Source organism: Cydia splendana, chromosome 26 (genome assembly GCF_910591565.1).
Source record: "Cydia splendana chromosome 26, ilCydSple1.2, whole genome shotgun sequence".
Taxonomy (NCBI): domain Eukaryota; kingdom Metazoa; phylum Arthropoda; class Insecta; order Lepidoptera; family Tortricidae; genus Cydia; species Cydia splendana.
In genome coordinates, this window is record NC_085985.1 from 6,086,276 (window position 1) to 6,102,284 (window position 16,009).

Genomic DNA, 16,009 nt, shown 5'->3' on the forward strand with positions numbered 1-16,009 from the left:
GGCCTATTATTGTCATAACTTATTTGTAAAATGATATTTGGTATTTTGGAAGATTAAGCCGCTAATCATGGGTACATTTAGCACAATTTTTTGTATTTATTTTGATGTAAAGTCAAGAAGATCATCTTACCTGATCATCTGATTATGAGAATGTGCACATAATTAGGTTTTTAGGGTTCCATAGCCAAAATTGCAAAGTTTCGTTATGTCCGTCTGTACGTTTGTCACAGCCATTAAACTCGGAAACTGTAATTTTTTTTTCTTGCAGGTGACAAGTTCAAAATCAAGTTGGAGAAAGCTGCTGGAGATGAAAACATCGTGGGTGTGTATATTTGATGTAAAATAATTGGGGTTTCTATAAATTTTTGCACACAATTACCATATTTAAAAAGGCTAATTTAGGGTCATTCATTACTAATTGTGTTGATAAATAATTGTAGTTTTAAACAACACTTAATTGTGTGTTATTAAGTTTTGAAATTCTCCAACGTTTTAAAGAGAATATTTCTAAACCTGTAAAAATATACCTACTTTTATTTTTTGATAAAGGACTCATCTTTTTGGTATTTCCCTAAACTTGATTAATCTTCATTGTGTCGCTTAACTTCAAACTCGGGTGAATCCATTCAACCCTCTCAGGTATCCTACCCTACCCTGTTCTACCCTATTTCCTTTTCTTAATACCAAAATAGCATGATCTGACAGATGCATTTACCCGAGTTCGAAGTTAAATGAAGTAATGTGTATCAAAGTATCACATAGTGTTATTTTGCTCCAGGTGACATCAAGCTGGAGAAGTCTGAAGTGGAGATGGCCGATGGCGAGGTCGTATCAGGTATGTACTCGACTAAAGGTGGTACAACGAACTGCAAAAGTGCGTACGTACCCATTCTATTCATAAAGTGGGTACATGGTAATAACTAAACAATGACTTAGACTTAGATGATTACCAATACATTAAACTAAAATAGTCATTATCACAAGCAAAAACAAAAATCAAGAGCAAGTGAATTATTGAGATACATCTGTAATGCGCCACTATTTTATTCCAACAACATATTTGCATAAGGGCTTATGCTTTTGTGTTGTCAGTTATTTGCAAGTCATTACATTTTTATTAATATTTAATTTAATTTCCTCCTTTGTATCTTGTATACCTGCTTCTAAAATTTGACTTATTGCTTCAGTGGCCATATACGACGGAGCACCAGGACCTTCAGCGGAACCCATTTCTGCTGCGTCAAAACGAGTCACTTCCCCTGTGGAAGTGGCTGACACGAACCACGACGATTCCGATCCGGCTCCGGCTCCCAGCCGCGGCCGCGGTAAAGTACACACCTGCGACATATGCCAAAAAACATTCAAGAACCCTAATGCAAAAACCAGACTCATGATCCATCGCCGCTCCCACACTGGCGAGAAGCCTTACGCGTGCAACGTATGCGATAAAAGATTCATACAAAAAAGTCATTTAAATACACATTACGCATACCACATGGGAAAGTTTAAATTCTCCTGCGAAGTATGCGACAGGAGATTCGTACATAAAAATGAATTTGTTATACATATGCGGATACACACAGGTGCAAAACCGTTTTCATGTGATATATGCCACAAAAAATATAGACAAAAAAGTCACTTAACCGTTCATAAAAAGACACATTTGAAATTTGATCATAGTCAAGTAGAGCCAGGAGAAATAACAGTATGCAAAAACGAGTTTGCAGATGAAACTAAAGATCAAGTATCCGCAGACCAGAAAATATTCACTTGTGATATATGCAAAAAACAATTTGCAGAAGAAAGCACCTTTAACGCTCATAAAAATAATCATTCCGGGGATTACCCATTCACTTGCGATGTTTGTGAGAGGAAATTCAACACGCAGTTTGCGTTGAAAAATCATAAATTTGATCACACTGGAGGGAAACCTTACAAGTGTGATAAATGCAATAAAAGATATACATCAAAATGTGCTTTAAAACTACATTCGAAACTTCATGACGAGGATTATAAGTACGCGTGTGTTGTATGTAACAAACGATTCATAAAAAAAGACGCTTTGAGTATACACCTGCGCGTGCACACGGGAGAAAAGCCTTATAACTGTGAGATATGTCAAATGAATTTTCGCTATAGATGTAGCTTAAAGAGACATCTATTAGTCCAACACAACCAAGTTATGGACAAACAGTTCTGTTGCGATATTTGTGGGAAGCGATTTGCACTACAGGGGACGTTAGCTAAACATATGGATAGACATGCCGAGAAAGAAATGGAAGATAAAGCGTTAAGGGAAGGGAGAAAGGAGTATATGTGTGAAATATGTAGCAAACGATTTTCAACAAAAGGTATCTTAAGAAATCACAGTATAACACACTCTGATGAAAAACCTTTTGAGTGTGAAACTTGTCATAAGAAATTCCGGAAGAAGAGAAATTTGCAGGACCACATGATGGTGCACGAGGACTTTAAACAACACGCGTGCGAAGTGTGCGGCCAGCAATTTAGGCATAAATCTGCCTTGACAGTTCATGTTAGAAGAGTTCACTCAACTGACAAGCCACATGCTTGCGACGTTTGTAAAAAGGCTTTTCCAGTTCTTGCTGCATTGAAAGAACACTATCGTGTTCACACTGGGGAAAGACCATATGCTTGCGAAATATGCTACAAGAAATTTCAGCGCCATAGTGGAGTTAAGAAACATCTTATAAGCGTTCACCATGAGAAACCTACGAGATTTATCAAATTAAAAAACATGAATAATTTTAATTATAACTAATTTAAAATGGTAGTCCCATTAGCAATAAAGAGAGATGGCATTGAAAAATCCAGGCTATTTTACATTGTGCAGTTTGTTATATAGAACGCTTACATAGATTCGTAGGCGATACATAGAATTAATGTAAACAGTAAATAATGGAATATTTAAATAAATTATAATATACCCTCCATTTTACACTAAACATTCAGCTATACCGCGACGCTACGCCAGTAGGTTTCAAAATAAGTTGGTGCAGGCCATCCCTTCAAAACTAAAACTATTTACATTCAAATACATGTAATATTTAAATTGTTCATGTACTGTCTGCTTAATCAATGTGTAATTTTCTTATTTCTCTAATTATTTCATGCACTATAGTTCGTTTTTTAGCATTAGAAATAAGGTAAACAATCTTGATGTGTCTTTTAATTAAAAAACACATTTTAATAATAAGTCACGGCAAATATGTAACAATTGTGAATCTAAACGATCATTTATATTCTTCTGCTTTCATAAGTAATAGTTCCTGATTTTTAAAAAGCTTATTTCAATTAAAAGACATGTCAAGATCGCTTACCTTCTTTCTAATGCAAAAAAAAAACGAACTATAGGTACCTGTTTTAGTTTTTTTATATCCTGCTACCCTAAGGTTGTCTGAAAGAGATCGCTTTCAGCGACAAGACCGCTTCTTGCTACCTAGCTACCTACTCCCTTTATTTACATAGTAAATCTGTTTTCTTTGTGGTGCAATAAAGAATATATACTTACATGTGAAAAGTCCTTTGATGAAGAGTTTTGACCAAAAATACGTGTTTAGTTAACCAAATCAAACGCGCAGCGACCAAGTGCAAGTAAATTGACAGGATCAAACTTCATAAAGTCCAAAATAATGTTTATAATTACATTTTGTTATTTTTAAGTTGTTGCAAAGTTAGGTTAGACGGACTAGGTAATAAATAGGATGTGCAATAAAGATTATGAGTACCTACCCTATAAATAGGTTTCAATCTGTGTACCTTGGGAAGTAGCTCCACCGTTCAGAAATTATACCACTTTTTTTCTGTACATGGTGCCTGGTGGCAGTGGTGGCCCAAATATATGTTGAAAATTTTTTTAATGTGACATTGTTGATAATTTTAACAATCGTTTTGCGTTTGTGTGTTAAAGCCAAAATAGTTTTAAAAATATACTTTTATGATTGCAATTTTAATTTATACCTAAGTACATTTTGTTAAAAGATGTGTAATTAAGAAAATTATGTTTAAAAAATTCTTTGTCAATGTATTTTTGGGCTTTCCTGTAGGTACTATGTGTGTTGGCTGTAAGGGGCCTACATTTGTCCCTAAACTGCACATATAAAGTATGGGCAACCCACTTGGGATATCATGCCGGTGTTACCATCGTAGTATATATAGAAGAACTATTAACAGTGAGCAGTGAGTCAAATAGGTAATTTTATTCGGACAAATAAAAAAAAATATGGATTTAAGATTACTATAATTATACATCAAATATAACTACAGTTCTGAAATCAGACAAAATAACATATTTCTATTGAATGGAAAATAATATTTAATAAACATGTTTACGGCATTTCGTGTTTGTTTATTTTTTTTTATCGAAAAAAAATACCTGGATTCCTGAATAATTTGTTCCTTATATGTAAAAAAGCAATTTTATTAGACCTCTATTCTAATAGTCGAGTGTCAAATATACTGGGTGAAGCCGATCTTGTCAGTAGAAAAAGGCGGCAAATTTGAAAAATGTAGGCGCGAAAGGATATTGTCCCATAGAAAATTTGAATTTCGCGCCTTTTTCTACTGACAAGATTTGCTTGACCATCTGTACTTAATATCGATAAATCTCGCATGTTACTTAATAAATAACCAACGATATGGGACTGGTGGACAAGTTTGTCGATGAATTTAGAAAAAAACAACGATTACGTGTAAAATGTTTTCATTTACCGCCATTATAGTTCGTTTTTTTGCATTAGAAATAAGGTAAACAACCTTGATGTGTCTTTTAATTGAAAAAAACATTTTAAAAATAAGTTACGGCAAATATGTAACAATTATAAATCTAAAGCCCCCTCCAGACTATGCGCGTGAATCGCGGGCGAAGCCGCGAACGTGAGTGTGGAGTCGATTTCGCTGTCTGCGAAAATCGACGCCACATTCGCGTTCACGGCTTCGCGCCGCGATTCGCGCACGAGTGAGGAGGGGGCTTAATACGATCATTTATATTCTTCTGCTTTCATAAGTAATAGTTTTTGATTTTTAAAAAGCGTTTTTCAATTAAAAGACATGTCAAAATCGCTTACCTTCTTTCAAGTTCTTTCTAATGCTAAAAAAACGAACCATAGACGTTCAGTTTATCTTTTAATTCAGTATTTATAAATTTGTTTTTTTTTTATTGTTTATAAAGAAACTAACTATAGCACCACTTTCGTTTAAAATACCACCTAAGAGCTTTTCGTTATCAGCCTCTATCACTCTTGCATATTTGAGCAATAGGGAGTACGACAAAGAAATTTCGTTTTCGCGGTAGATCCTTGATATCAGCGACAGAGCGACGATACCAATTATGTAAGTGGCGTTATACCCAGCGTGTCATAATATGCTGTTCCTGAATATATTATACTGAGATAATATACAAGCAGAGTCACTCCTCGCGTAACAGTGATCCCCGTCGATATGATGACGTGCTCCACTGCGGTCGGTCCAGAAGTGGGATCAATCACTGCAACGCGGAATAGATAAAATAAGTTTTCATTGTTAAAGATTTCATTCGAAAACCGGGAAGCGGGTCTAATTTTAACTTGAAAGATTTTATTACAGACACACACACAGACAACGGGACAGGTGAAACTAAATAATAGCTTGTAAAAAGTAAAATTATTATGACACTTAGTTACTGTGAAAATGTTCTATGGTGGGTCTCAAATCAGTTCGTTCGGTAGTTGTGTGAGGGCGCGGCCACACTGGCGATTTGCCAGCGAGTTGAAAGCGAGGCGAGCGTGCAGCGAGTTCGCCGCGAGTATGCAACGAGTTCGCCGCGAGCACGCAACGAGTTCGCTCCCATACCAGTATGACATGTACGTAGCGAAATCGTTGCGCGCTCGCGGCGAGCTTGTTACGCGCTTGCCTCGCTTTCAAATCGCTCGCAAATCGCCAATGTGGCCGCGCTCTAAGACCAATGTTGTAGTAGTAGAGTCTGTGCGGAAAGAGAAGAGTCGTGGAACGTATCGGGCCCCATACATTTCACGACTCTTCACTTTCCGCACAATCTCTAGTAGCTAGTACAATAGATTTTACTTTCACATATCTATATTTATTTTAAGTTAGATAAACTATTCTCAAATTATATTTAACTTCCTGACGGCTGGGTATTCAAACTGGCTAGTTTTAATTTAACTCTGCCGAACTGACAAAAAGTCAAAACTTTATTGGGGCCTACCTATGTCAGACCTATGGAACTATACTAGTACCTGAAATACCGCCTGGTGGTACAGGGTCTCTTCTCTCGTATGTGTGATCCTAGTCGATACACGGGCGTAGCCAGGGTGGGGGTTTTGGGGGTTCAAACCCCCCCCGAAAAGTTCAGAATATTAACATTCAAAGAATTAAAATAAGAACAGGCGTGCGGCATATTTCATTGATTACTAACTATTACCTATAGTATACGGTGGTTTGGATTTTGGATTTCTCCGCCATCGTCGATTATCGGATCGCATCAATTACTTTCTAAGATATGATAAAGGTGACATTCGGGTGGCGACTGCAGCAGCATTATTCTGTTGCTAAGTTACTGCTGCAGCACTGTCAATTTTCGTGATAAAATGATGTGACTGATTTCCATACTAAAAGTAAAAATGTACAACTGTTTTTTGTACTGTGCTCTGCAGCATTCCTAGGAATTTAGCTGGAGGTCTTGGCTGCGATTGGGAGGACTCCTTTTTTGGGCCTCCCGAACCGCTGATAGAGAAGCTATGTTTGAAGTCGCGGGCACTCTACAGCGCGCGGGCGCTGCGAGGCAGTGTGTGGGTGTGTCTGGAATTTACCTATCTGTCTTATGATAAATGTGGAGTGTAGTGTATTGTCAGCTACTCGGTGCAGGTGCACCGAGTAGCGACGTGCCTTGGTGGAGTGTATCTGTGTTTCGCGGTGGTCGGCCTCGACGGCGGCGGCGAGGTCGAGAGTGAACATCGATAGTCGATTCGTTTGTCGTGTCTTGTCTCTGTCTGGTCCATATGTCGATCGTTTGAGTCATGTAGTCTGTCGTGTCATTTAGTACGTCCTTTGGGCGGCGAACCGCGCTGCCCTTAGGTTTCCGTCTTGTCATTGTCGATGGTCCGTCAGTTGGTGTGAGGGTAGGGGTGAGGGCGAGGGCGTCCTCCGTCTCACTGTCGTTTTGTAGGGGGGATCGTGTGTCTTTAGGTGGGTCGGGTTTTGGGTAAGTTTGGTAGTTGATGGCTTGTTGGACAAGGGGGTTTGGGTGGTGGGGGGCGTTGTCAAAATAGTGGCGGGAGGCTTTTCGTAGGAATTCGTAGACTGTGGGGATCTGAGATTGGAAATGGTTATCAGTGTTGCGTGAGTACCAGGGCGCTTTTAAAAAGCGTCTTAGTAGTTTATTCTGCATCGTTTGTAGTGGCTGGAGTCTTTTTTCCCCTAGGAATGTGAATGTGGGGCAGGCGTATGAGAAAATAGGTCTTATAACAGTTTTGTAGAGGTGTAGTTTGTTTTCTATAGATAATTTACTGTTCTTACTGATCATGGGACCCAGTCTGCCAGTGACAAACTAGGCCTTGGCTTTTACATTATTTATGTGTGGTCTGAATGTGAGTCTTTGGTCTAGCGTGACCCCGAGGTATTTTACCTTGGTGTCGAATGGGATGGGTTTGTCGTGTAGTGTGAAGTTTGGCATGTTGGGTGTAGTAGTGGCGGTTGGGTGGAAGAGAATGGTGGCACTCTCCGGATTTACCTCGATCCTCCAGAGCTTACACCACTCCCCGAGGGAAGCGATGGCGATCTGGAGGTTCTTGTAGATCGCGGAGAGAGTGGTGTGAGTATAGTAAATGGCAGTGTCGTCGGCAAAGAGTGCTAGGTGTACTGGGGGTGTGTTGGGGATGTCATTAGTGTAAAGTGAGTATAGGATTGGGGATAAGGCTGATCCCTGGGGAACCCCTGCTCGGATGGGGTGCGGGGCCGAGAGCGATCCTTCAATTCGGTAGCGGAATTGGCGGTTCGACAGAAAGTCTCCCACGAGATGTAGGAGACGGTCTGGCATGCCTAGTTGGTTTAGCTTGTAAACCAGACCAGAATGCCAGACCCTGTCGAACGCCTTCGCCACGTCGAGAAAGATCGCCCCGGTCTTAAGGCCCCCCAATCGAGAAAAACCGTCCAGGATTTTCTCGACAATCCTGTGGACCTGGTGTACGCAGGAGTGTCTAGATCGAAATCCAAACTGCTCCTGTATGAGCATATCCTCCTCATGGCACCAGGTCTGGAGTCGAGCCAGGACGATTTTTTCGAAGAGCTTCCCCAGGGTGCTCAGCAGGCTGATAGGTCTGTAGGAATTGGGTTCGGTCCTTGGTTTCCCCGGTTTGGGGATGCCTATGACCGTCGCTAACTTCCACGACTTGGGGAAGTGGCTGTTTGCGAGGGCCGAGTTGAAAATGTCTAGTATCACGGCAATGTGAGACCCAGGGAGCATTTTCAGTAATCTGTTTGGAATGCCATCGGGGCCAGGTGCTTTCCTGGGTCTCAGCTGACGGATGTAGTCTGACAAGTCTTCAGGCGAGACTGGACGGATAGGGGGGTCGTGTGCTGGGGAGGACAGGAGTCTTGCGACTGAAGCCTCGACTTGAACAATGTGGTCCAGGCGCGAAAGTGCAAGTGTAAGTGCGAAAGGGACGCGCATAGTGATAGTCGATAAAAATGGAACCGTGCTGAGCCCACTGATCTACTATTTTTGAGTTTGGGGTGCATTGTTTGGCTAAGCTGAGGGCGAGGCACTCCGCCTTCTCCTCGTCCTCAAATGCAGGTTGAGTGAGCAGGTGGGGTGGTCTGGTCTATTTAGGGGGGGTATGGTGGTCACCAGGTCGGTTTTGAAATACTTCGCCAGCCTCCAGTAGGCCAGGTGGCTGGGCGAAATATTTCCTAACAACTCGTCGAATTCATTCGCCCGAAAAGCTGCGATTCCCTCCTTGACTTGCCTTTGAAGTCCCCTCAGGAGTCGCCGGTTTTCGGGCGAGGGAAATCGGGAGTAGGCTCGTAGGGCAGTGTTTTTCCTATCCAGCAGTCTCCTCAAGCTGTCAGGGAGGGGCCGGCGACGAGAGTCGTCGTCCGGCACCTCTGCTGAGGCATCACTGATAACAGAGGAGAGGTGACTGCTGTATAGGTTTATTGCGTCTTCTGTCTGAGTCTTAGTCATGGAGGGGGATGTGGGAATGTGGGTGAGGGGCTTCTGGAGACCTAGATCCACCTTCCTCCAATCTGTTTTGGTTCTGGTGCTTTGGGGGTTGCTGGGGTCTGGGCCTAGTCTCAGGATGACCGGTCTGTGGTCTGAGTCCAGCTCGTGGTGTACTTCTATGGAGTGGAGGGAGAGGGAGATGTTTTTCAGCAATGTGATGTCTAGGATATCAGGTCTATGGGCGACTATGTTTGGGAAGTGGGTAGGTTCAAGGGGTGAGATGAGGTCGAAAGGTATTTTATCGTTTAGCATGAGGTGGTAGAGCCTGTTGCCGTTTCTGTTGGAGGCTACACAGTTCCATGAGGTGTGCTTGCTGTTGAGGTCTCCGGCCAATATGACCGAAGGCCCCAAGTCCGCAAGCAACCTCAAGTCCTCGAGTAGGAGCTCCTTCCCCGGGGATAGGTATGCTGAGACTATAGTTATCTGTTGGTGGCCGTGGGGGGAAATCCTGCAAACGGTGGCTTCAATGTTTTGGAGGGGGGGAGGGTCTAGGGGGATGCAATGTAGTTGGCGCTTGTAAAAGATCATTGTGCCGCCGAGGTTGCGGTCTGTTCTGTCATTTCGGGTTAGTGCGAACCCCGGGAGCACGAAGGATCGTGTCGCTGGCTTTAGAAATGATTCTTGGATGAGTATGAGATCGATATTATGCTTTGAGAGGAAAGTTTTGATTTCGTCCTTCTTGCCCTTAATGCCATTCGCGTTAAAAGTGGCAATGGATAACGATTTTGGTTTTATTTTTTGGTTTGTGCTATCCATTAAGGGCAAGAGGGACGTTGGCCGTTGAATGTTGCCATCTCTCTCTCATACTCATCCAGTATGAGAAGCGTCTGCCGGCCGTCGGCGACAGCGAGCCTAGCCTCGATCTCGAGTAAGCGCGCGCGGAATGCGCGCGCTCTGTCGAGCATCGGGCTGCTGCTGTCACCCCCGACCGGCAATTGTTGGTGGGTTTTTGGGGTCATGAGGCTCTGTGAGGGAACCCAGGCTGGTTGATACCGGGGCGTTGGGGGGGGGGGGGCGGATCGTAGGGGTTGGCAGAAGAGTGGTCCTTGCTGCCGCCTGTGAATAGGAGCCGGCCTTTGGTTGGTATTGAGGGGGGGGGGGGGAGGAGGGTGAAGTGAAGGGGGTTGGTTTCTTGAGGGGGCAGGATGGGTCTTGGGGGTTTTAATTGGTGTGGGTCTTTGCGCATTTGGGCAGCCCCTGAAGCTAGCAGGATGGGTACCAACGGTGCCGCAGAGCGAGCACCCCACCGGGTCACCTTCCTGTCTGTCACATTCCCAAGACAGGTGATGCCCCGGGCACTTGACACATCTAGGAGGCGCAGTGCACACCCTCTGGGTGTGGCCTCTACCTTATTGGCACCTGAAGCACTGCACCTCCCAGTCGTAAGTCCTGGGGTACTCTGCTCTGACGCCCTGCAGGAAGCATACCTCTTTGATTTTAAAAGATGTCCTCTTGGTTCGCGTTCTTTACAATCTTGACCAAGACCATGTCATATTGGCCCTTTTTTCTGTTATGCAGGCGATGAACTTCCGCGACTTCTATTCCCTTTTCCCGGTGGTCCCTCTTTATGTCATCCGAATTCAGGATGACCCGGAAGAAGCATTCCTCCGGGAAACGGTCGCGAACTTTTAAGATCTCCATCTCGTCCAGGAGTCGGATGACAGCCCTGTAGTCATCCGTACCCCTGACCGAGATTTTGATTCCCTCTGCCACATTCGTCCCCGTAATGTGTATGCCCCTTTGGGCTAGAATCGATCTGATGGTGTGGTATTTAGATTTATCCTGAATTGTGACGTTATCTGTTTTAATTTTGTCTGCTGGGGCCTGGGGGGGGGGGGGGGGGATGAGCGTGAGTGCGGTCTTGGGATGGAAGGGGGGTAGAGGGGGTCTTGTGTGACGGAGGTTGTTGTGGTGTCGGGGCTTTTTTTGTGGGGTTTGGTGGCCTTTGGGGGTTGTTTGTGACAAGTTTGGCGGTCTTGGGGGTGGGCGGGGGGGAGTTGCCCTCTGAGTCGAGCTTTTCGAATGCTCGCTTAGATTTACGGTGCTTTTTCTTTCTAAGGGAGTCTGTGGATTGCCATGTACCACCGTCCGTCTCCATGTCTGCGTCGTTGTTTAAGTCTTTTTTTGCGTCGTTAGTTTTGTAAGTGTCCCTGTCGCTGTCACTGCTTTGTCTTATAGGGGATCGGGAGCAACTTCTCTCTGTCGTTAAAATCACGTGTAAAATTATAATTGATTTTGGAGTGTAGTTTTATTTAGTGGTACCTAAAATATTTTATCTGGTCTACTGTCCTCTAGCATATCCATCTGTCAACTTTACTTCAAGTTCCGCCTCCAGGGGAGAGGGGGAGAAATTAGGATTAGAAATTAGCCGCTTACTGACACAGACAGAATTCCACGCGGGCGGAACAGCTAGTCTCTAATATTTCTTGTGTAAGGGTTATTTTATGTACTTTTAGTCCTTTTATTTTCTTGAACCCCCCCCCCCCCCCCTTCCTACCCGAAACTAAAACCTGGCTACGCCCGTGAGTCGATATGATGACGAGTTCCACTGGGCTTGCCAGTGGCGGTCGGTGCAGGACTCGGCTCAATCACTGCAACGCGGAATTGATAAAATAAGTTAGTTTTGTCAAAAAATTCGTTTTTGATCCAAGCTTTTACCGCTAACTGTATTTTTCTTTCAACAGGCAGCTAATACTCATCGAGATAATTCTAATGCCGGGCCTCACTAACAGTAAACGCCGATGATTATCGATAATCCCGGTGTGGCCGTATGAAAAGTATCAACTATTGCGATAATCAACGGCGTTTCCCGTGAGTGTGGCCCCGGCATAACAAACCGAAACACAATTGAGTTGTTTAATCACAGAGTTCCTATGGCCACATCTTTAGTCCATCATCAGATCAGCTTGATGAATATTATCGGACATTATTCACAAATTGACTAAGTCCCACGTAAGCTCAATAACTATTTTAAGTGTCATATGCATAAAATTAAAACCGAAGGTGGATGGTGGGTCTTAAATCAGTTTGTTTGATTCTGGTGCTCTCTAGTGACGTGGGGTGGATCGAGCTAATTTACGATTGAGAAAAATGACAAAGAATAGAGATGTATCGTCCGTAAGGACCGTATCGTTAATTATGAATACAGATAAAACCTGGTCTAACTGTTGACGTGTGTATTATTTTGTATTACTATGTTCTTAAGGTATAATCTGGGGGTATTATTAAGCCACATCTGATATAAGAAGGCTTTACATTTATTTTATTTTAGGGACTTATGATGATTTAAATACCGTCTAGCAAATATAATTTGGACAAGCCTATCGAGCTTAATTTGAGACTATTTCACCGATTCCTTGGTACGATTTAAAGAAAGAAAATGTTAATATGCTGCCAAAATATCTCATCTAAGTGTCCTTTTCATGATTGCTCAATTGAACATCCACAGAATAAATCTCCCAGGACGAAATGTTACTTATTATTAAAACACTAATTAAACTATATGTGTAATTTTTAAATAAAAATATAATACCAGAAAAAACGGCTAAGTAAAGTTGTTTCCATAATTAACGATACGGTCTTTACCCTAAATAGGAATATTAATATAAAACAAAAGCTGTATTAAATAAATAATGTGGTTTCTTACCTTCATGCCTAATATGCCTCTCTTCATGGACTCGCAAATTACTTTTGTAGATAGTAGAATAACTGCAGTGGCCACATTTGTAAGGTCTTTCACCAGTATGTCTCCTTTCATGTTGTATTATATTAACTTTTTTGTTACAAGTATAGCTACATTTGTTACATTTGTATATGGGTTTTTGCCTGTCACCTGTCACATAAATACAGTATGTCTCTTCGCATTTGTAAGGTTTTTCACTGCTGTGTTTTATTAATTCGTGGATTAGTAACCTACTGCTACTTGTAGTAGAATAGTAACATTTGCCACATTTATGTATGACTGTTTGTGTTTGTCCAGCATGCCTTTTTTCATGACGTCGTAAACGCCTTTCGCCGTGGGTTGCGAAACTACAGTGTTCACATTTGTAAGGCTTTTCTCCTTTGTGTTTATGCCGAGGTTTGCTGGGCTTTTTGCTGGTACATCTTGTTTCGTGTACGGGTGAATCGTGTCTCTTTTTATGGAGTTCAAAATTTCTTTTATAAATAGTTGCAAAACTGCATACATCACATTTGTATGGTTTCTCAATGTGTTTCCTTTCATGGATTTCTATCTTACTTATACTTTTATGAACATAACTACAATGACGACATTTGTAAGTTGTGCTATGCGTCCTTTCATGTTGTAATAATGCATCTTTGTTGACAGATATGAAACTACATTGACTGCATTTGACTGGTTGCTTAATTTTTCTTAAGTGCATTCTCAAATGCCTACTCAATAAACCTTCACTTTTGGCTGAGTAATCACAATAGTCACACTTGAGTTTCTTACTGGTGTGTGTCCGTATGTGACTAACTAAAGTAGACTTTCTAGCCGCTGTGTAACTGCAGTGATCACATTGGTAGGTTTTATTAGTAGTAAATATTGTGGGGCTCCCGTTTCTTTCCTGCTGATGATTTTGTGCTGCAATTAATATAAATTATGTTGATAACATGGAATAGTTAACAATCACAAGGATGTAAGTAGCAAATATTATTCAATTCAATAAAATAGTTATTTTAAAAAGACTTGTAATTTTTATCTTATTTTCGCAACTTACACATCTGAAATTTCTAGTCACAATTCTTAAACCTGTTTTAAATTGGAACTGTCAAAACACAAGGCACATTGATTTTAATAGACTTATCTGATAATGCCTGTATCCAGAATCATCATAGCAAATTTTGCAAATTTCTTATCAATCCAAATAGCTCTAACAAAGATTTAGATGGGTTGGGTAAGTATGTCTGGCTTTCATATAGGCGCCTCTTTAGATATTGATTAGTATTTATTTATTGCGTTACATACATTTGCAACTTTTTTCAATTGCAAACACAGAGCGAGCATACGTGCGAGGCAATTTCCTCGCACACAAAACAACCAGTGTAGACGTGCCTCAGACGAGGCGGCGTGCGCGAGTCACGTCGAACCTGGCCGTTTCGACTCGGCGTATCCTCGCTCTGTGTGGACCCGGCTAATCAATGTAAACAGACTACAACCTCACTTACCCCTATTGACCCTAAGCCCTTTTTTATTGTTGTTTTAACACACTATAAATCTATAAAGAACACTTTCGTAGACTACAAAACACAAGTGGACATTGATGTGCATGTATCAGCTTTAACCCTTCTTTGCATGATTATTTATTTTTGCCCAAAATGAATATATGTGTCACGTAATTGTTTACTGATTCTGGGAAAAATAATAAAAACTTATAACACCAATTTTTACTGCGAAATCAGTGTTAGAAATTGAATAGGCTAATTTATATTTATGTAAATATATAATTTTCATTACGAGATACATAAAAAAATCTTACCATCGGAAAGGTACACTATTTGTGATATACATATGTACCTATGATAAAGTTATTAAACAATTACAAAGCCTGAAAAAAGGCCCAAAATCATATACTAAAAATCATCAACTTCTGGGTATTTCCAAGTTTTCCGACATTTCGTCTTAAAACAAATGTAATTTTTATAAATTAAAATACTGCGTAAATTTATGTAAAAAAATCAGAAAATGGATTAGTGTTGAAAGTGGACAGTCTTAAAAATAAATATCAATCACCTCCAAAAGTACCTTTAATTCGTAGGACAATGTTATGATGGAAATTTCCACCACCATGCAAAGAAGGGTTAAGCTGCCTGTGCATTCACATGTAAGTGGGGTTGCGGGTTACTGTAACTGGCCTTTGTAATGCTTAAAAACCGGACAAGTGCGAGTCGGACTCGCCCACCGAGGGTTCCGTACTTTTTAGTATTTGTTGTTATAGTGGCAACAGAAATACATCATCTGTGAAAATTTCAACTGTCTAGCTATCACGGTTCGTGAGATACAGCCTGGTGACAGACGGACGGACGGACGGACGGACAGCGGAGTCTTAGTAATAAGGTCCCGTTTTACCCTTTGGGTACGGAACCCTAAAAACGAACTATAGTACAACTAAGTGCAGGCAAAATTTGAAAACACCATAAGTACATAGCAATTAATAAATAAATGGCTAAAAACGAACCTTTCTGTGCGTAGACACCTCGACCGCGATGCTCCACTAGTATGGGGCCAAGCACGAGTTCGTCTTTCACGGCATGATCGGTGTACAGCCCCGCCGCCGCGGCCGCCTCGCTCACGCCGCCTGCACCATCCTCCGGGTCAGAGGTTTCCTCTTTTATACACACATCAGAGCATAAACTCTCCTCTTTTATGCACACAGCCGAGCACGAGGTAGCGTCGTTTGTACACACATCATCCCATGAGGGTTCAGTTTTCACTTGCAACTCCGATACTGCCGACTCCATTATCAACTTTACTATTGTGGATCTAAACTAAACATAATATGATTGATTAAGCTTTTGTTAATTTAAAATTTAAAGTTTAGAGCAGATAAATTATGTTCTCAGTATTCACAGTTTGTTACAAGATTATATCGAATATCGAAATTACCGAATCCATCCACCAGTGACAATCTGTCAATGTCAAGGTTTTGACATTTAGAGGTTTTTTTTTAACAATTATGGCCTGGAATTTAGAGGTTCTTTTAAATGTTAGTCCTGCTAATTTGCCAAGAGTGCCAAGCAAAGAATATAATACTCACTAGGAGAAGAACG

At 41.5% G+C, this 16,009-nt stretch overlaps 1 protein-coding gene across 1 annotated transcript in view; it reads left to right on the forward strand.

Moving 5' to 3' along the window:
* LOC134803062 (gastrula zinc finger protein XlCGF57.1-like) overlaps positions 1-16,009 on the forward strand; it is a 62,887-nt gene that overhangs the window by 15,191 nt on the left and 31,687 nt on the right. Inside the window, exons 3-4 of the mRNA XM_063775768.1 lie at positions 269-322; positions 779-835. Coding sequence (XP_063631838.1) covers positions 269-322; positions 779-835 — 111 coding nt within the window. The remainder of the gene's footprint in view (positions 1-268; positions 323-778; positions 836-16,009) is intronic.